The 22,191-nt window shown below is 42.5% G+C and overlaps 1 protein-coding gene across 1 annotated transcript in view; it reads right to left on the bottom strand.

Moving 5' to 3' along the window:
- Positions 1 to 13,574: 13,574 nt before the first annotated feature.
- The window catches only part of LOC308628522 (dolichyl-diphosphooligosaccharide--protein glycosyltransferase subunit TMEM258-like), a 51,471-nt gene continuing 42,854 nt past the window's right edge, over positions 13,575 to 22,191 (bottom strand). Inside the window, exon 2 of the mRNA XM_081255530.1 lies at positions 13,575 to 16,654. Within this exon, the coding sequence (XP_081111656.1) occupies positions 16,292 to 16,531 (240 nt within the window). The 5' untranslated portion in view covers positions 16,532 to 16,654 and the 3' untranslated portion in view covers positions 13,575 to 16,291. The remainder of the gene's footprint in view (positions 16,655 to 22,191) is intronic.

The following is a 22,191-nucleotide window of genomic DNA, read 5'->3' on the forward strand; positions in this document are numbered from 1 at the left end:
TTGAAAAAGGGTTATTGAAAGGTTGCCTTGTTTTGAAGTCTATTTCGATTACCTACGCCAAGACATTTTTTGAGGGCTGTTGTCATTTACAGCTCCCCAGGCATTGTGAATATGAAGTGCCTATAACGTCCAGTTTTAGAATTGTTGTTATGGGAAACAGAAGGCTGCAGGATTTCTACTGTCCCTGTCTGGTTACTGACACAACCTTAGATGTAGGGAAAGTCCTGTTCCTGGGTTTTAAATTAGAGTGGAATGTGCCCGACCAAACATGTAAGGGCTTCTGTCCCATTCCTTCTCCCCCCCTTACCCTTCATCCCCCGAACAAGTATAAACCCCTGCAAAATCACCTGTTGAGAGTGCTGTCTTGTAGAGTGGGATGACCCTAACGAAGGAGTCGGGAGGTCCGAACCCAAACATCAGGATATGTTGAGACCAGGTGATTTTCCAAATGTCATCCAGCCCAGAGAGTCCACCATCCTTTGGGTGTCAGAGGGTTGGTTTAGTAGTATGAGGGCACACTTAGATCTGGAGATTGTGATCCCATGCAGAGGGGACCAGGTACTACATGTTCAAGGGGTCGAATTAGCTGGCATATCCTCCCAAGGTCCTCAGGCCCACAACAGTCCAGCCTTGGGACCAAATTGGGTCTGTGTCCAGGGATGTGACACTAGCACGTTCACCATGACTAAACGAATTTAGTGATCATTTTTTTTTTCTATAATTTAATTTTAAATTTATAATGGAGTATAATTGATTTACTATGTTGTGTTCATTTTTGATACACACCAACATGATTCATTTATACAGAGAAGACTATATATTCTTTTTGGAATTATTTTCCCACTGAGGTTAGTAAAGGGTGTTGAGAAGAGTTCCAAGTGCTCTACAGCAGGTCCATGTTGATTACAAGTTTTCTCTCTGTAAATATGTATATACTAACTCCAACCTCATGATTTATGCCTCCAACACACCTTTCCAGTTTGGTAACCATAAGTTTGTGTTCTAAGTCTGGGACTCTGTTTCTGTGTTGTAAGATAGTACCTTTGTATCAATTGTTAGATTACACCAATAAGTAATATTATATGATATTTATCATTGTCTGACTTATGACACTTAGTATGAATGTATCTGTGTCCTTCCGAGGGGCTACAAATGGCCTTATTCCATTCATTTCATGGCTGAGTAATGTTCCGTTGTACATGTCTACCATAATTTCTTTATCCAGTCTTCCTTCCAAGGACGTTTAGGTAGCTTCCAAGTAGAGGCTCTTGTAAACAGGGCTGCATACATCTTGGAGTGCCTGGGTCCTATCAATTTACATTTATTTCCAAGATACAGGCCCAGGAGTGGAAGCGGCGTATGCTCTTAAGCTCTGTTTTTTAGATTTTTAAGGAATCACCACCCACTTCTCCACAGTGGCTGTTAGAAATTTACATTCCCACCATCAGCTTGTCAGGGTTCCCTTTTCTCCACACCCTGTCCTGCAATTCAGGTTTTACACTTTGTGAGCTTGGCCATTCTGACTGGTGCGAAGTGATACCTCTTTATAGTATTAATTTACATTGCCGCCTGTTTTATTGGCCAAAAATGGAGTAAGGGTTTTTTTCTGAATATATTAAGGAATAACGCATACGGCCTTTTTGGCAAACTGCATCATTGGCGATGTTCAGCAGCTTTGCAAGTGCTTTAATGGCGAGTGCAAACTACCTCTTGAAATCCCTTTCCTGCAATTCGGCCTTGCTTACAAGGCCTTTACGAATACTTGGCTCAAGAAATGACTCCATTAGAGTTGTCAATTACAACCCTGCATGTTTTTGAATTGCAGTGCCCCTGAGCACCAGTTTTCAACTTGTTTAGGGAAGCAGCCACAAAGGGGCAGGATTTCTCCAGACCCATTCCAGTTACTGGGGCACCTGAAGGATAGGGGAATTCTTCTTCCAGATTAGGAAACTAGAGTGGCATATGCCTGTCCAAACATCTAGGGCTTGTGTCTCAGTCCATCCCCCCATTCCCCTTCACACAGAAAATTCCAAGCTGTGCAAAACCGGCTGTTGAGTGTGCTGCCTTCCCAAAGTGAGGACACTCTAAGGAAAGGAGCTGGGGAACCCGAATACCAGGAGAAGTGGAGATGATGTGACTTTCCCAAACTCTTCCCGAACAGAAGGTGTACCACCCTCTGGATGTCCCATTCATATTTTAGCTGTAGGAAGGGTCCCTTGCACCTGGTGATATGGGACCCATGGAATGGGGGCCAGGCAGTATTACTCTAAAAGTGCAGCATTTGCTGTCCCATCCTCACCAAGCCTCTCAGACCCATGAGTGTAGAGCCTTAGGTCCCATCCAGCTGTGTGTCTAGATGTGTTCAGTCCAGGTTGCATCACAGCCCTTGAACAAATTTTTAAGAATTTCTCTCTCTCTCACTGTCTTTTTTTGTTGTTGTTGTTCTTGTTATTTAATTTTATAATGGGGTATAGCTGATTTTCAATACTGTGTTTCTTCCTGCTCTACATCTATCCACTTAATTCACTTAAAGAGAGACATCAATAAATTCTTTTACAGATTCTTACCAGTCTTATATATCCTTTTCCGGTGACAACAGTATGCTGAGTCCAGCTGTTTGAGCTATATAGTAGGTCCTGTTGATTACCTATTTTGTTTCTGGAACCGTATCTATGCTAATTCCAACCTCTTGGTTTATGCATCACCCCACCCCATGATTCTCCTTTAGCAGCCATAAGTGTGTTTTCTAGATGTTTCTGTTTCTGTTTTGTAATTGAGTTCATGTATAGCCATTTTTAGATAGCATCTATAAGTGGTACCTTATGATAAGTCTCTTTTTTATGTCTGACTTATGTCACTTAGAATGATCGTACCTCAGTTTCCACGAGTTGCTGCACCTGGCCTTATTTCACTGATTTAATTGCTCAGTAATATTCCATTGTACATAAATACCACATCTTCTTTATAAATTTTTTACTTCCAAGGACATGTAAGTTGTACCCAAGTCGAGGCATTTCTAAACAGAGCAGCACGAAACGTAGGGGTGCCTGTGTCCTGTCGATTTTTGGTTTTCCCATGATATACGCCCAAGAGTGGAAGTGCCATATGCTCTGTAGCTCTGTTTTTTAGATATTTTAGGAAACACCATACAATTCTCCAGAGTGGCCGTTGGCTATTTACATACCCCCACCCCCCCATCAGCGTAACAAGGCTCCTTTTTTTCCATGTCCTGTGCTGCATTTCTGGTTTTACACTTTTCGAGGATGGCCCCTTTGTCGAATGTGAAGAGAGAATTCTTTGTAGTGCTGATTTGCATTTCGCACTTGTTTGGATGGCCAAAAGGGCGTATGCGTTTTTCCTGAATATATTTATTTTTATGATGAGGTTTAGCTGATTTCCACTGCTGTGTTTATGCCGCTTTACACCCACTTGATTCACTTAAGAGAGATATCAATAAATACATTTTAAGATTCTTACTAGTCAGATATACTCTTCTGCGGTGAATACGGTGTGTTGAGTCCAGTTCATTGAGCAACGAGTAGCTCTTCACTCATATATTTGGTTTATGGAATGGTATCTGTGCTAATTTCAAACTCTAATTTTATGCATCACCCCACATCACCTTTCCCCTTAAGCAGGCATAAGTGTGTTTTCTAAATGTGTGAATCTGTTCTGTTTTGTAATTCAGTTCATGTGTAGCGATTTTTACGTTCCTTCTATAAGTGATACCTTATGATAAGTTTCTTTTTCTGTGTGACTCATTTCACTTAGAATCATCATACATAAATCCAGTCATTATGATGCTACTAGCCTTATGACATTATTTCATGGCTGAGTGATATTCCATTGTACATAAGTACCACAACTTCTTTATCCATTTTTCTCTTTCCTGGGATATGTAAGGTGTAGAGAAGTCGAGGTTCTTGTAAACAGAACAGCCATAAATTTTGGGGTGCCTGAGTCCTCTCCATTTTTGGTTTTCGGAAAATATACGCCCATGAGTGGAAGTGCCCTATGCGCTGTAGGTCTGTTTTTTTAGATGTTTTAGGAAACATCATACAGTTCTCCAGAGTGGCTGCTGGCAATTTACATCCTGCCCGTAAGCCTAACAAGGCTCCCTCTTCTCCATGGCCTGTCCTGCATTTCTGGTTTTTACACTTTTTCAGGATGGGCCTTTTGACCCATGCGAAGTGAGACTTCTTTTAGTGCTGATTTGCAGTGCCCGCTTGTTTGGTTGTCCAAAAAGAACGTATGCATTTTTTTCCTGAATATATTCAGGAAAAAATCGCATACGAAAATTTGGCCAACTGCATCATTGTTGAAGTTCTACCGCTTTTCATGTGATTTAAAGGCGAGTCCAATCTACCTCTTGAAAACTGATTCCTGCAATTCTGCATTGCATTCAAATCCTCTTTGTTGCCTTACCTCAATATATTTTTGGATGATAGTAATCATTTATAACCCTGCAGGTTTGTGAATTTCAGTGCCCCTGAGCTCCATTTTTCAAATCGCCTTTTAGGAGGCTGGCTACAAAACCGCAGGATTGCTTCAAATCCTATACTGGTTCCGGGGGGCAGGCTGAGCCTTTGGTTAATTCTTCTTCCTGATGGGAAATTAGACTGATATGTGCCTGTCCAAAAACCTACGGCTAGTCTGTCATTGGCTCCCCCTTTTCCCGTTCACCCTCCAGAGAAATTGCAAACTGTGCGAAACAGGAAGTTAAAGGTGCTGATTCTCCAAGTGGGTACGTTGTTAGTAAAGCGGCTTGAATGGCAAACCCGAGCACCAGGAGATGAAAAACAAGGTGCGTTTTAGAAACCTTTCCCGATCACACGGTGTACCATCCTCTGGGTCTCCCACGCATGTTTTAGCTGTAGTAGGATTCCCTTAAACCTGGGGAGTTGGGACCCATGGAATGGGTAGCGCTCAGTATTGCTTTAAAGGGTCTGCATTTGCTCACGCAACCTCACCAATCCTCTCAGCCCCAAGTGTCCAGCCTTATGTCTCATTCAGTTCTGGGTGTAGATGTCGTTAATCCAGGTTGCACCAGAGCCCCTGAACGAATTTTGTAAGAATTTTGCTGTGTTTGTGCTTTGTTTTTGAAATTTATTTTTATAATGTTGTTTAGCTGATTTTCACTGCTGTGTTTATGCCGCTCTACACACACTTGATTCCCTTACGGAGACATATCAATATATAGGTTTTAAGATTCTTACTAGTCAGATATCTTCCTCTGCGGTGAATAGGGGGTGTTGAGTCCAGTTCATTGAGCAAGGAGTAGGTTTTGTCTATTACATATTTGGTTTATGGAACAGTACCTGTGCTAATTTCAAACTCTGGTTTTATGCATCACCCCACCTCACCTTTCCACTTAAGCAGGCATAAGTGTATTTTCTAAATGTGAGACTCTGTCCTGTTTTGTAATTCAGTTCATGTGTAGCCATGTTTACATTCCCTTCATAAGGGATATCTTATGATAAGTTTCTTTTTCTGTGTGACTTATTTCATTTAGAATCATCGTACCTAAATCAACTCATTATGCTGCTACTGGGCTTATGACATTGATTTCATGGCTGAGGGATATTCCATCGTACGTAAGTACCACCAGTTCTTTATCCACTTTTCTGTTTCCTGGGATATTTAATGTGTACCGAAGTTGAGGTTCTTGTGAACAGATCAGCCCTAAATTTTGGGGTGGCTGTGTTTTGTTGATTTTCAGTTTTCCAAAGGTATACGCCCATGAGTGGACGTGCCCTAGGCTCTGTAGCTCTGTTGTTTAGATGTTTTAGGAAACACCATGCACTTCTCCAGAGTGGCTGTTAGCAATTTACATCGCGCCCATCAGCATAACAAGGCTCCCTGTTCTCCAAGGCCTGTCCTGCCTTTCTGGTTTTTACACTTTTTTCGGATGTCCCTTTTGACCAGTGGGAAGTGAGACTTCTTTGTAGTGCGGATTTGCATTGCCCGCTTGCTTGGCTGGCCAAAAAGGGCGTATGCGCTTTTTCCTGAATATATTCAGGAAAAAACTCATACGCCCTTTTTGGCCAAGTGCATCACTGTCGAAGTTCTGCCGCTTTTCATGTGCTTTAAAGGCGATTCCAATCTTCCTCTTGAAATCTGTTTCCTGCAATTCTGCCTCACTTTCAAGTCCTCCTCGTTGCCTTACCTCAATATATTTTTGGACGTTAGTTGTCCTTTATAACTCTGCAGGTTTGTGAATTGCAGTGTCCCTGAGCTCCATTTTTCAACTCGCTTTTTTGTGAGCTTGCCGCCAAACCGCAGGATTGCTTCTGGCCTTACTCTGGTTCCGGGGCGGCAGGCTGAGCCTTTGGTTAATTCTTCTTCCTGATGGGAATTAGAGTGACATGTGCCCGTGCCAGAGCCCTGACTACCAACCTCTGGAATTTTCTGCCAGAAATAAACTTCTAACGTGGTTAAGCCATTGTCATTTTGAGTCTCTGTCCTTTGATGCTGAAACTAAACATAGCTGACCTAGAATTTGGTACCTGATAGGGGATGCTGCAGGTAACTCCATGCTTATCTTTTTCTTTCTTTATGCTCCAGAGGGACTCAAGGAGCCAGCCAACACCCCAGTGTTTAAAGTCTTCACTCTCTTATTACCATAGCCGCTTGGCCTTCCAACCTTCTGGTTGCATAGATACTTTTTTCCCCAGGCGAGCACAGTGATAATTTCCGTAACTGTTCCGCTGCTGTATACCACACACTGGTAGGTTTTGCAAGTGCATCTATCTGGCAGAATCACATCCAGAACCATACCTTCAAGGCATTCTGGAAATATGGCTTTATTTCCAGTTCTGCAGAGCAGCCAGCACCCTGGGAAGGCATGTGGAGTGCATCAGTCCAGACTGTTCATTCTGCACGTGTCCCTCAATCCAGCCCCGCTTGACAGCTCTTCTTCAGCAGACTTGCCAGGACGTGCTTGCCTTCTTTCCATCATTTCTGCAATTCCTTCTGCCTTGAATCTTGCCTTTCCCCCTCCCTCACTCCTCTGCCCCTGTGAGTTTATGCTTATCTCTCAACCCCTGGCAGAGCAGATCCATCCTGCCTGCTTTGGGATCTGTGCAGCGCTTGGAATAATCCAGTCACTGTCCTTAAGTGAAATATATTATTGGCTCACAGATCCCTCTTCTCCACTAAAAGGTGAGCTTCTCAAGGACCGAATGATAAGGGACTGTCGCATCTGTGCCCTCTTCTGCCTCCTACTTCTATCCCAGTCTGGCAGACGCACTGAGGAAATGTTTGTTGAACTAGTGAACATTGACAATGGCTCCAAACTAAGCTACCTCCTCCCTCAGACTGCAGCGTTCAGAGTAGATTCCAGAACATGTATATGTACGGCTGAGTCCCTTTGCTGTGCACCTGAAACTATCACAGCATTGTTAATCAGCTATACTCCAATATAAAATAAAATGTTAAAAAAAAAAAGTGGACTCCAGAGTAGAACCAGCTGTGTGTGAATCTCAGCTCTGCCGGGTCCCAGCTGGGGCATCCCGGGCACACTATGTGACATCTCTGTGCGTTAGTTTCCTTCTCTGTGACATGAGTTCAATAACACCCACAGGGTTGTTGGGAGGATTAAACGACGGTGCCTGTGAAGCACGTGGTACAGCAGCCAGCACACACATGGAACTAAAACATCAGCTAGTATCATTTTGTGGGTGTCTCTCTCTTGCATGCTCTTCACTTTCCCTTTTTTTCTCCTCTCTCTGTACTTTGCTTATCAGTAACATTTCGACACAACGAACATTTTCCGAGCCCCAGCACTGTGCCAGGACAAACACAGCCTTGGGGAGCATGCTGGCTTTTAGGGAGGCAGACACAAACCATGAGCCCCAGCAAAGCATGGCACTTGAATAAGAGGAGTTTTCACCAGTTTCCATGGAAGCGCAGGGGAGAGAGGCAGTCGCCGCTGTGGATAGGGGGTCGGGGTCGGGGGAGGACTGGTCAGGAAATGATTTACAGAGGGGGATGGTGATTCTTGCGATGGCTTTTAAAAGAGGCATGGGAGGAAGAGGAGACTTCTGGGCAGAGAGAATAGCGTGTGTAAAGGCAGGGAGATGTCCAACACACAGTGTGGCTTAGAGGACTACCAGTAAAACTAGACCAATGGTTCTCACACTTGAGCTTCCATCGGAATCCCCAGGAAGCCTGGATAATATGCAGATTGCTGGGCTCCTCTCCCAGAGTTTCTGCTTCACTAAATCTGGGGTTGGGCCTGAGGTCTTTCATGTCTAGCAAATTCCCAGGTGGTATTCGTGTTGCTGGTCCAGGACCACACTCTGAGAGCACTGGGGGGCCAGAGCATGATGGGGGAGTGGGGAGCAGGGTATAGTGAAAAGGAGAGCTGGGCTTCACAAGCTAGCTCAGGCATGTAGATTTTATAAACAATGACAACAACACTTAAAGAGAAGAGTACACAGGCTTCCCTGGTGGCGCAGTGGTTGAGGGTCCGCCTGCCGATGCAGGGGACACGGGTTCGTGCCCCGGTCCGGGAAGATCCCGCATGCCGCGGAGAGGCTGGGCCCGTGAGCCATGGCCGCTGAGCCTGCGCCTCCGGAGCCTGTGCTCCACAACGGGAGAGGCCACAACAGTGAGAGGCCCACGTACCGCAAAAAAAAAAAAAAAAAAAAAAAAAAAGTACTGACTAAACGTAGTTCCAGGTCCATTTACTTGATTTGATTAGGGGCACAGAGCAGAAAGCCTGTGATCTTAACTCCCATGCTCCCCTTCCCCGAACCCCCCGGAGACTAACCCCCAGTGTGCAGGTAGAGCCGAGCCTGTGCCACATTCCTGAAGGAGCCCAAAATGCCCAGTGAGATGGAGCTGGGGGAGGGTCAGGAAAAGGAGAAGAGGAGGCCTCTCTGTACCCCCAACTCCAACAATCACCCCCAAGCCAAAAGAGAAAATTGGCTGTGTTATTTTTACACTTGAGGCAATTCAGTGAACTCCAGGCCTTTGTCTTACTGGTTTCGTTGCTTTCTCAAGTGCAAAATCTTTAGTGGTTATTTAAAAGCCACTGGAATATTTTCTCCTTAACACTGGTTCCTGCCAACTTGAAATTGGCTTTCTCAGTTCTCTCTTTTTCATCTGGGAGGAACCCAGTCGGATTTCTGCCTACAGATGATAAAACCCTGCCCCATGTCCACACCAGATCTGTCCTCCTAGTCCAGGTTGGGAGGCTGGCTGAAAGCAAGGGTGACTACGGGAACACGGGGATGATCCCAAAGAGCAATTAGGCTGCTGCCCGGGGCCTGGTGCTTCCTGAAGCTCATAGTTTTTCAGAACTTCAGTGGTAGGGAATTGGGGAGGAAACTATGGTAAGTGAAGACCTAAAATGACCTGAATGTCCTCAGGTATAACATGGAAATGTTCTCCAGCTCTCTGAGAGCTATCCCAAGGTTAGCACATTAGGGCCTGGTACCAGAGAGATACTGATAAATACTTATAGGATGAATGAATAGACACACTGCTAGAATGAACTAAACATAAATACTAGGGATGTTCTTTATATTTTCTTTCAAATGTTTTGATTTGAAAAATGTCTTAGCCATTTCCCCCATCTTGTTTCCAGATTCAGTCTCCCCAAGTTGATGAACATGACAGTTACTGGCCCAAAGACCCCTTCATACCATCAAAGCTTCATACCATCAAAGCTGACTGCTATGATGGCATCCCGTCTCTCTGCCCCTGTTAACTTTGAGCATACCAGTGGGAAGGTTGGAAATATTTATGCCCCTGAAAATATGTCGAACACTATAATATTCTCAGGGCTCTCTACCTGCTGCACGTGACCACCAAGAAAACAGTCTATGAACTACAGAGGTGGGTGTGAATGCTTCCCCATACTTGCTGACCTTCCTCCCAGCTGTGAGATGGAGATGATCAGATGACAGGACCTCAGCCTTTGCCAACAGAAGGTTGTGAAGACCAGTGGGACTGGAACATGGCTTCTCAGTCTACACTCCGGGGGTCCCAGGATAAGAGCTTCCCAGCACCTTCCCTGGACCAGCACCCCAGGGGGCATGGCACTCAGTGCCCACTCTCCTTAATCAATGTTGTACTGATTTGATCAGTGGTTTTCAAACTTTGTCCTACACAATCTGAGATGTTCTGCCCAAGAACCATGGTGAAGGATGGTGTGTGAGCAAAAATTCAAGCATTCCCTGTTCTAAATTGAACAGCCCTACTTTTTGTTTTTTAATTGATTTTGTATGTTAGCTTTCTACTGTTTTATGGGAAGGTAATGCTCCATTCTTCAAACAACAATGATAGCTCACGAGGCCAAAGATTAGGGTTCTAATGGTTCTAACATGGGACTCTCCTTCCTATAGGCACTTAACACATGCTCATTCAATTGAAGAGGCACTGCCTTCTCTGAACTTCATTTCCAAATTGAAACATTTGGGACTGAGTTTCCATTCCTGTGACTCACTGTAGGAAAACTGAAAAGAACCTGAAGTCAACCATGTCTTTCTGCTGTTGTTTACCCAAATCATCACCTGTTGTTTACCAAACACCTAGCTTATAGTAAGCACTCAATGCATGTTGTTGAATGGATAAATGACTAAATGAATGATGTGTGATCCTGCATAAGTTACTTGCCCTCAACTGTAAAATGAGCCTAAATCCACCTTTTTTTGCAGTGTATGGTGAAGATATAATGAAAAAAGATGGGTAAATTGTTTATCACACAGTAGGATCAACAAATATTCACTTTATTCTCTTCCCCTTCATGTAAACAGTAGACCTTATTCTCGCTCTATTTTTTTTTTTTTTTTTTTTTTTTCCGTACGCGGGCCTCTCACTGCTGTGGCCTCTCCCGTTGCGGAGCACAGGCTCCGGACTCGCAGGCTGAGCGGCCATGGCTCACGGGCCCAGCCACTCTGCGGCATGTGGGATCTTCCCGGACTGGGGCACGAAACCGTGTCCCCTGCATCGGCAGGTGGACTCTCAGCCACTGTGCCACCAGGGAAGCCCCGACCTTATTCTCTTTGACCCTCTTTTCCTGCCAGGAAATCACTTAATCTGATGGAAATAATTGATGGACCAATCACATCTGATTTCCATAAACAGGGTAGGAGGCCTAGCCTTCAGATTTCTGTCCATACAGAACTTGGCCAGATGCCAATGTAACTAATAAATATACTGAAATACTGTACAAGTTTGGGTTACATAAGATCTTTGAGTGATTACTTTGATGATGGAAAGTTATCATGTGATACCACAGCAATAAAGAAATTTAATTACTTTTCTTCATTTAAAAAAATAGATGGTGGAAACCTTACAACATTTAGATGAGAATAACCACCATGGAATCCATAAAGATGTTGTACATAATTACCTAGAATTGGTACTTCTCACTCACAGATCTACCTGGGAGACCTTAGATAATATTTAGAAGCAGTTTGGGGATAAGATTCAATATAGGTAAAACTAGATTAGGGTTATATCACTTGATCAGGGATTCTTGTAATGGACCATGATGGGATAAATTAACAGAATTCTACAGATGTGGAGGCATTGACAGCTGAGTGCACAGCTAATAGCAGGAATTGGGGACCCATTCAAAGCTCTGAAAGTTAAGCTACATGGTGGTAAACTTAACAACATGGAAACAAGTTTGCTCTTCTCCATGACCTACGATCTTGTCAAGGCTGACGATCAACTGCTACAAGTGGCCACAGTGGATAAATCCTAATTAGGCACCTTTTCAAAAAAGTATAGGCTAACAGGGAACCCAATAGTTCTTTTAGCTTTGAAATGGTTTTTAAATGAAAGTTCAAAGCCAAGTGGACAAAATATGTTTTCTAGCTAACTCTTTAAAATCATACTCTATTCCAAAGGACACTACATCTTTATGAGGATAAGTTATGCTGTGCTTTGAATTTTGGAGGTATTGAGGTTGCAATGTTGGGAGAAGATTATTGTTTGAAAAATTTTACGAAGAACTAAAGAGAGGGGACAGATGTAGAGTTGTTCAGACCAACCTTTCTCTGACACATTTACCTAATTGTGCTAACGTCTTTCCAGATTGTCCCTGTGAATATAAAAAACTGTCAAGTGCCTTGCTGAGAGCCAGGTGCACCCTGTGTGCTTCATCCTCCTGACTTAGAAACCCCATCAGAAGTGGAAATGAGCAGACCGCCTATGAACTGCAGCCAGTGGACCCCTGCTGGTTTTGAGTGATTATCTCTGAAATGCTCTGAAACCATAACCCAGATTTTTTGTGAGGGATGGATGTTGTGCTTGATGAAATAAATTCATATTTTAAAACAAGAGAAATCTAAACAGAAATTTTTTCTCCGCCCATTTGGGCCTCCTCCCTTCCCTACAGTGTGCATTGTTCATCTGCATTATTCATTAACCAGACTTCCCCAATGGCAGAAATACCTGCTCTGCCACAAAGATCAACTTTCTCCTTTCGCCAGCCATGTAACTCCTTAGAAGATAACATTCCTTTCTCAATCCTGTAAGGGGTCACGATGACCCAACACTCACCTTGTGCGTGCAGACTCTTTGGTGAACTTTATGTACAATGCCAACATCTCACTTCCCTTAAAGATAGTGATTGGTGCAGAACAGACGGGTCAGATGACCTGGGGAGACACGGGGCCACATCTTTTGGATGGTCTTAGCTTAAATACTTATGACCTTATTGATGTCACTAGCTATATTACTTGTATTCTGCCTATTTTGCAAGATTATTGCTCCTTGCATTATCAGCTGTGTGACTGAACCACCGATAAAAAAGTAATGACTAGAGGACTTGAAACAATTGACCAAATATAGAGTTCTATAAGATCAATGATTTTAACAGTGTACCTCTAGTTATGGGAAGAAGCAACAAGAGGGAAACATTTCCTGGACCAAAACAGGCTAGGAAAACAGGCTGTCCAGGGGCTTTTAGTTACTGTTAATAGGGCCTAGTCTAGTAACAGCACATTGAATGACCTATCAGTGAAATCCTCGCCTGACCTGGGAATAAGCATTCTTAGCACTGTGGGACAAACCTGTCATAAAATGTTTCCCAAGCCTTGATTGAAATTAAGACCGAAAAGGAAGAAACTGTAAAATAAAGACTATTGCCCACCATCCAGTTCTACAAGAATCAAGTCATTAGCCACTACAGTCACTGACCTACAGTATATCCTGAAAGAATTCAGAGCGAAGATCAGGACGAGGCAATTTGTGTTCTGGAAAAAATGGGAGAACTAGCCCTCACATAGATATATTCAGGAGAAAATTTTATGAACCCAGTTTCTTGCATCTTCCTATACTTAGAAAAGCACTAAAACCTTTAAAGAAGATATCTGTTCCTTGCGAATAGCAGTAACCTTCTACCAAGGGGTGTGCTTGATCGTACATACCCCTTCTCTGAAATCACATATATACTAGCCTCCCCCTTTACATCTTTGGAACAGTCCTCAGAGCTTTCTGAAAGATTGTCTCTTTGGTTATAATCCTCAGGTTGATGTGAATAAAATTTTCCATTTGTTTTTTAGATTGACTGTTGATTAATTTTTCATTGATCTGTTAAATCTCCCAAACTCTATCTTTTATTACTTAAAAATATTTGTGATATTTGCTGCCTCTGGCACAGCTTATGCTCCCGTGATTTCTTAAAAGCTCACCAACAGTGGTTCGTCATCCTTTACATAAGATCACTAACAATAGCTTAGTGCATATTGAGTTCTTAATAGAAGCCGAGTCCTGTTTTAAAAGCTTAATACACTATTAACATATTTAACCCTGTGAACTAGGTACTATTATTGTCCCCATTTTATAGATGAGTCACGTAGTGTATGAAGCACATAGTATATAAAACTTGCCCAAAGGCACACAGGTATCAATAATAAGTAAAGCAAATATTTGAACCCAGGCAATCTGGTGCTGGATCCTATAAGGTGAGCCTTTACACTACACCGTCTCTGTTCAGAAACCTGGGGCAATTGTTTGGCCCTTAACCTCTGTCATATCACCTCCTCCACTGTACTTGCTCGTCCAGCTTTCTTTCCCTCCACCTGAAGTTCGGTGTGAAGCCTTCCTGATGGATGTACCAGTGAATTTCCTTAGAAACACGTCCATTCAGTTGTCTTCTCAGATCCACCTTCTTGTCATTCGTGCTTTACCAAATGAGCCATCTGCAATTCAACCGAGTCTTTCTGGTTCTGACTGTACATTGCTAACTACCATGAAACAACAAAATAGTATCAGTTCATAGGCATCATTGTTAAGTATTGGTCGGAAAAGCTAGTGTTTCAATCAAATTATCTGTGTTATCTAGTTAAGAGTGACCATGAGTGAGCCACTCAAGGCCCTTCTTTCCACCACCCCACTCCCTCTTTGGTGGGAACTGGCGACTACCCCACTAATTTGGAAAGACTCCACTGGCTCTTGTAGGATATGGATCCTCTATATTCAAGTATTGTAAGGTGACTTCATCCTGTCCTAACACTATTCTTTGGGTGATTGGTATCATTCAGATATCAATCACAGATTTTTAAAAGTGGTTGTGAGCCTTCAGAAATCCAGATGTAGAGTCCAGAAATTGCTTCATCTCCAGGGTCTTTACTCTGAGTTTCCAGAGACTGGAAGCTCACAGAATGATCTCTGTACTACCAAATCTGTACAGTGCTCACCCTGTGTAGCCAAGGCACAGTCCCTGATTTTTAGCTAATTTTTGAGTCTATCTTTAGCTGTCCATGCCAAGAAGATCAGAGAAAGCAGGGTTTAGCCTAACATACTCATTCAGACTTTCTTGTTTATAAATGCAAATTCCTACAGACATCAAACAAAAGCAGGGCATTTGAAGGCTTTAAGATGATTTGTATTGCATCTATCCATATTTCTGCAATTTGTTCTATGGCTGCTCTAAATCTTTCCTAATGTTCCAAGTTATATTTTTTCCTTATATGTGCATTGAAGGGGAAGGGTGGATGTGTGTGCGCGCACACACACACACACTCACTTATAATTGCCACCTGGAGGTTTGGGGTTGGTCCTGGAGTAGGGCATCACTTGGTATTTGCTTCATGCCTCGTTGTGTCCCCAATACCCTTTTTATTCTTTCCTTCTCCAAAATCTAATCAAGCTCCTTCAGCGACCTAGAGACACCTGCTGGTAGATGCTGATAATATACAAATACTACTCAAGACAGATGACCCAAGACAAGTCATTCAAAATTAAGCCACAGAAGACCTCTAGAAATGGGGGACTGAGAGGTGGGGTGCTGTACCTAGGCTGTGGCTATGGAGATAAAATAAAAACCCCTGACTTGAGAAAGATTTGAATTGCTAACCCATCTGTCAGTTCACACCCTAAACACTGACTTGGTTTCCTTCCCTTAGAATTAACTAACAACTAGTGTCATCAGCACAGGCAAAGCCATATTTAATGGAGTGCAAATTAGGGCTAGCCGGAAGCTTATGACATTTATTTTGGATAAACTCTGATCCATGTATTACTTATGGGTATTTGGGGGGCCTTTTTAGAGAATTCTAATGGTGGATAATAATAGCATTACCACAAAAGGTAGTTTTGCTTTTGTTTTTGTTTGTTTTTTGTTTGTTTTTGTGTGGTATGCGGGCCTCTCACTGTTCTGGCCTCTCCCGTTGTGGAGCACAGGCTCCGGACGCGCTGGCTCAGCGGCCATGGCTCACGGGCCTAGCCGCTCCACGGCATGTGGGATCTTCCCGGACTGGGGCACGAACCCACGTCCCCTGCATCGGCAGGAGGACTCTCAACCACTGTGCCACCAGGGAAGCCCTGTTTTTGTTTTTTTTTAATGACTCAATCAACAGTGCCTGGCACATAGTAAGTGCTATTATGATTTTTAGTGCCTGATGATGGGCTTGCTTTGCAGGTTTCCATGACTTTGCAGCTGTGGCCCTGAGTAAATGCTATGAGGATGACATGGTCCTAGTTCTGAAGGTCAGGGGCAATGCTGAGCAGTTTACCAGCATCAAACTTATTCTGACGTTCCTATTCAGGATTTCTTTCCTTCCTTCTTCCTTCCTTCCTTCCTTCCTTCCTTCCTCCTTCCCTCCCTCCCTTCCTCCTCTTTCTTTCTTCTTTCTCTCTTTCTTTCTTTTTCTTTCTTTCTTCTTTCTTCTCCTTCTCCTTCTTCTTCTTCTTCTTCTTTCTTCTTTCTTTCTCTTTCCACATCTGCCTTTACTGTGAGCAGCAGATGGGACACTTACAGCAACAGTTAAAAAAATTAATTTACAAAAACCAAGATTCAATGATTCTACCTGGTTGGATCCCTTGGAGCTCATATGTAGATGCCAACCCAGAGTAACAGGAAGAGAACTCCAAAGTCAATGAATAGCAAGGCCACCAAGGAGATGAGAAGCTTTTTGTACATATCATGAGTGTGCTTGGTGGAGGTGGCTTCATAAACAAAGTACCAGCGAGTGAAGAACCAGCCAATAGCCAGCAACCCCATGGTCAGATAGGGGAAGACAGCCAGGTTCCCTGGGATGGTGTATCTGTTCGTGGCCTTGAGCTCCATTTTTCTGGACACAGAGTAATCCACCAGTTTGCCCTGTCTGGGTTTGCATCTGCTGCTTTGGACCTTCCTGTTGGGGTTCAGGCAGAGGCTGTGATGGCATCAGGAAGACTGCCCAGAATGATCCTGTAAAAAAAAAAAAGTGAGCTCTGAATGGGAAAGATGGTAGACAAGACAAAAGTTGTCTTTCAGCATACAGATGGCCAACAGGCACTTGAAAAGATACTGAACATCACTAATCATCAGAGAAATGCAAATCAAAATGATGATATCATCTCGCACATGTCAGAATGGCCATCATCAAAAAGACCACAAATAACAAGTGTTGGCAAGGAGGTAGAGAAAAGGGAACCCTTGTACATTGTTGGAGGAAATGTAAATTGGTACAGCCACTATGGAAAACAGTATGGAGGTTCCTCAAACAACTAAATATAGACCTACCATATGATCCAGCAATTCCACTCTTGGGTATATATCTGAAGAAAACAAAAACACTAATTCCAAAAGGTATAGGCACCCCAGTGTTCACAGCAGCACTATTTACGATAGCCAAGATATGGAAGCAACCCAAGTGTCTATCAACAGATGGATGGATAAAGAAGACATGGTATACACACACACACACACACACACACACACACAATGGAATACTACTCAGCCATATAAAAGAATGAAATTTTGCCATTTGTAACAACATGGATGGACCTGGAGGGTATTATGCTAAGTGAAATAAGTCAGACAGACTTATAACTAGTAACTCACTAGTGGTTACTAGAAAGAGGCAAGGGGGAGGGGCAAGGGGGAGGGGCAAGATAGAGGTAGAGGGTTAAGAGGTACAGCTAATATGTATAAAATAAATAAACTACAAGGATAATGTATAGCACAGGAAATACAGCCAATATTTTATAATAATTATAAATGAAGTATAATCTATAAAAATGCTGAATTACTATGTTGTATACCTAAAACTAATATAATGTAAATCAACTATACCGCCAAAAAATGTTGTCTTTCAGTGAGTTGTTTTTAAAATCTATAAATGTATTTCTGGGAACTTTGAGTGGAGGATTTGCTCAGCAATTTTTAAGAATCTGAATAAATATATGAACACATAAATAACCTGGTGTATGAACTCGCTGCAGACCCAGGGAAAAGCATGGAAGCCACAGAAAAGCAGAAAAAAGTGATCTCCCTTCTCGGTAGAAGCTTCTCCTTGCTCTGGACCCAGCCATTCTTCATGCTCGACCATATGATTTCTACGTTTCAGGGTTTCCCCTGCAGCAAAGCTTACACCCCCTCGTCATATTCTAGGTCTCAGCAACGGGTAAACAGAGATATTCACGAGAAACACAGCATTTCTTTGCTACTGAATGTTGCCACTTTTAGACAGTGTTTTTTTTCCTCAGTTAAACTTAAAACATTGCTCTTGATCAGCGAAAGCTTCTTCCTCTCAGGGCTGCTTTCATCTGCCTTGGATGTGCATTTTAATGTTACCTCATGGTGAGGAGAATTGGGGGCATTTTCCTCCTTGTCCTAAATGATTTCCTAAGAGTTTTAAGATCATTGTGCTTTATGCATAGACTCTACATCTAATCTGGATGTAAAAATTGCTATTATCTATGCATCATGACAACAAGTGGGTTTTTTATAATTTGAGAGGGCTAGATTAGCTTAAGCTACTGAGATAGAAGATGTTATGTATATTTGAGATACAACATAGGGATCTAATTGTTCAGTTTAAATTGGGTCAAAATGCCAGTGAAATGTAAATGACGTTCATATGATATTTTAACATGCCATCTTTTTTCTCTTTTGAAGATGATATTGGCACACCATTGTAATCATGTCTGTCAACAAAATGACCTTGAACTCCATTAAAAAATGGAAATAACTTTGCGCATAGAATTTGATGCCAAGATAAACATGCAAACAAAGAATTTCAGGTTATTATTTCCTGTACCTCAGGATCAGTGATGCACTGATAAATGGTTCTCAAAAAATACATAAAACAAAACACGAAAACAATGCTTATTGATTTGTAATATTTGCCATCTTCCATAATATAAATACTTCTGTTGTGGCCAATTTTGAGCTACCAACAGTTACTAGCTTACAAAATTCCTGAATACTTAACAGTTAGATCTGGTGAACTGGCATGAGCTGCTTCTGGGGCACCACTGTATCTATTTCTCTTTCATGCTCTTTTACCTCTGGGCCTTTGCACCTGCTGTTCTTTTTGCCTGTAATGCTCCAGTGACCTCTCTCCTCACTTTGCAAATTGGCTCTTCACTTAGCATCATTGGAATCCTTAAATGAATTAAACAGTGGTATAAAGCAATTGGAATGATGTCTGGCATACAGTGAACACTATTTAAGAGATGTTTATTAATATTCTTTTCCTTCACTGACCACCTAAGACTGAATTAGGTGTTCTTCTGAGTGCCCAGTCTGCTGTGCTTCTCCTGTGGTACCTCCCTGACTCTGTTGTACTGGCTCCCTTTCCAGCCCTTGTTGGATCAACCTCCATAATAGATGGACTGGCTTTGTTTACTGTTACATCCCTGACTAGCAGAGTGCCTGGAAAGTGGAAGACACTCAATATATATTTGTTAAATAATACAACACAAGAATAAATGAAGTCTCTCGTGATCAGTTTGGGAGTCAATTTACCACAATTTCTCTGGGTTAAAAAAAAATCACTTCTGTGTACCCAAATAACCTGACGTGATATGGAAGTTGTTAATTAGTTGAAAGCATAGGCCCCCTCTCAAAAATTATGTGTAACACTAAGCAATGTGTTCTTTAATTTTTCACCAGCACATAATAAAAAATTTGAATATTGTTTGATCTTCTCAGAATGTTAACTCTACAATATTCTATGACAAACATGTTACTAATAAGAATGCAAAAACATTGCATTACTAATAACGAGAATGCCAAGCATTTGCAAACACTACCAAAAGATGTTGATATTAACTGTCAGATTGTATCCTCCCAGCAACTTCGTGAGTTAAAACTTAGTGTCCTTAAACCGATCTGTAGGCAGAAAATGAGATACTAATCAGTGGAAAACTATATTGAGACTTCTAGTCTCAGTTTTGCACTCATTTCAGTTTGGCTTCCTGTTGAAAAGTAAAATCTCTAGGGAAAAAAAAATTAAGCCTGTGATGTTGGAAACCATCTTGGCACCATAAGGAGAAAATCTACCCGACAACAGAGCCAACTCAGAGAAAAGCAGAGCCAAGAACTGAAGAACTGGAGAATGAGACTGAGAACTAGTGATATGATTAATGTCTCCGGGTCCTGAAGATTTACCCATGAAAGTTCAGTTCCTTAAGATAATAAATTCCCACTTTTATTGCTCAAGTTGAGTTTTCTGTCATTGGTATCAAGTGTCATCCTGATTTGGTTCAGGAAAACTCGATACTTTTATATGCAGAGTTAGCAGCAGGAGTGACAAGATAGCAGTAGGTAAGGAGAATGGGAAGGACCTGAACTGAGGAGGTTTTAAAAATGGGGCATGAGTGAATTGTGGCAGTAAAAGAAATATGAATGCCACTCCAGGAATGTAAATGTAAAACATCACTTCTTAGCCTTATACCTAAGAGCAATCTAGTGGTCCACAGATAAACTAAAAACTGGTTCACAAAATTTGTATGAATATGTATATGCTGTTTTCTGGAGAGAGTTCATAGCTATTCACAGATCCTCAAAAACAAAACAAAACAAAACTGTGAGTTCCCATAATAAGAAATACTGCCCTACTAAATGGGGAAGGCTTCTGAAATAGTGGTGAAATGTAAAATCGAAAAGCTGTACTTTAGAGAGATTATAAAATCACTAATTATGGCAGTGACTCTCAGATTACATACCACAACCACCTGCATCACAGTCACCTGGGGCTCTTGTTTCAAATTCACATTCATAGCCCCCATCCAGACTCAGTGAACCAGAATCCCTGGGGGCAGGGCCTAGAACATTCCATTTGGAGTATATGATAGGTCAATATTTTGAAATTTTACATGACTTTCCCACTTGATTGATAATTCTGCAGAATTTTATGTGGAAAGCATATTCTTTCAGAATTTCAAACACATTGTTTCATTGTCTTTGAGCTTTAGATGTTGCTGTTGAGAAATCTGATGACATTCTGATTCTTAATACTTTGTGATTTTTTTTCTCTCTGGAAGCTCTTAGCATCTATTCTTTGCCCTTTCCTTCTGAAAACTCCTGTCCTTCATTCCTGGAATTTTTCTTGAATTACTTAATTGATGATTTCTTCCCATCTGGACTGCTCTTCCAATTTTCTTCCCGGTGCGGAGCACAGGCTCCAGACGCGCAGGCTCAGCGGCCATGGCTCACGGGCCCAGCCACTCCGCAGCATGTGGGATCTTCCCGGACCGGGGCACATACCCGTGTCCCCTGCATCAGCAGGCGGACTCTCAACCACTGTGCCACCAGGGAAGCCCTGATTTTCTTTCTTTTTGAAGAGTATTTTTGTGTTACTTTGCTCAAATCTTATGTGATTTTTTCCTCATTTCTGTGATCTTCTTTCTAATTTCCAAGAACTCTTTCTAGTCCCACCCTGCTTTTTAAAAAATTTCATCCTGTTGTGGCTTCACCTTCTCTTGCCTTTCTGGGGATATTACTGAGTTTTTTTTTTTTTTTTTTTTAATGTCCTCCCTACAATGTTTGTTTCCTCCATATTCCTTTTTCTGTTGTTCCTTTTATATTATTCAATTGTCTTGTTTGTGTCCATGATTAAAAGTAAGAGATAAAAAGTAGAGAGGGAGCTCTGAGTGGGTGCCTGGTGTTTCTGACTAAATTTTGTTATAGGATGACCTGCGGGCATGTTGTCAATATCTTTGGTTAGGCACAAAGTCAGTTATATCCTATTTTAGGTATGGTACCTGGGCAAGTACCAGATAATTCACCCTCCCCAGAGCATTAAACCTCCAAACTTCAGCCTGGGTGGGAGAGGGGCAGCTGCCCAGAGACATAAGGCTGGAGAAAGGATCTAGAGATTTCACTGCTTCTCAAGCAGCTTTCACCTATTCCTCTTTATTTTCGGACATCTTAACCTCCATCTCCCCTTCACCCCTAATTCCTGAGGCACCTCTTGTAGTTCCGGAACCTTTTGAAGATTCTGAGGTTTAAATTGCGTTGTTTCTCAAGTTTCCGCACCGTTGGGGCCTGGGGCACTTACCCCTCATACTTGTGCTTTCAAGCTTCCAAAATGTTGCTGTCATCTCCCTTCCCTTGAGGGTTGACGTTTTCACTGGAGTTTAAGCATGGGAGGAGGCGAAATTAGAGGCCGTATTCGAACCGCTGTCTTAATTCAACAGATATCTGTGTCTTCAAAATCTTTGGGCCATTCCAACCATGTAGCACAGTCATCCTTTCCAAGGCATCCTACTTCTCCATTTTGAGGACTCCCTCCAGTTTCGGACTCCACAAGGAGGACACAAACAACTATGACACAGAGCCAAAGAGAGGCACATAGATGGTAGGCGATATACACTTGAGTCAACTGTCTGCCGGGCACCGAGGCCCCGGCTCCCTGGGCTTGACGTGCTAGGGGCACCGCGGCCTCTGTCCCTCTCTCCCGCAGCCCCAGATTCCCCCGGACTTGGCGACCGCCCAGCTCCTCCCCTGCCCAGCCG

Source organism: Mesoplodon bidens, assembly GCF_964165515.1.
Source record: "Mesoplodon bidens genome assembly, chromosome: 2".
NCBI lineage: Eukaryota > Metazoa > Chordata > Mammalia > Artiodactyla > Ziphiidae > Mesoplodon > Mesoplodon bidens.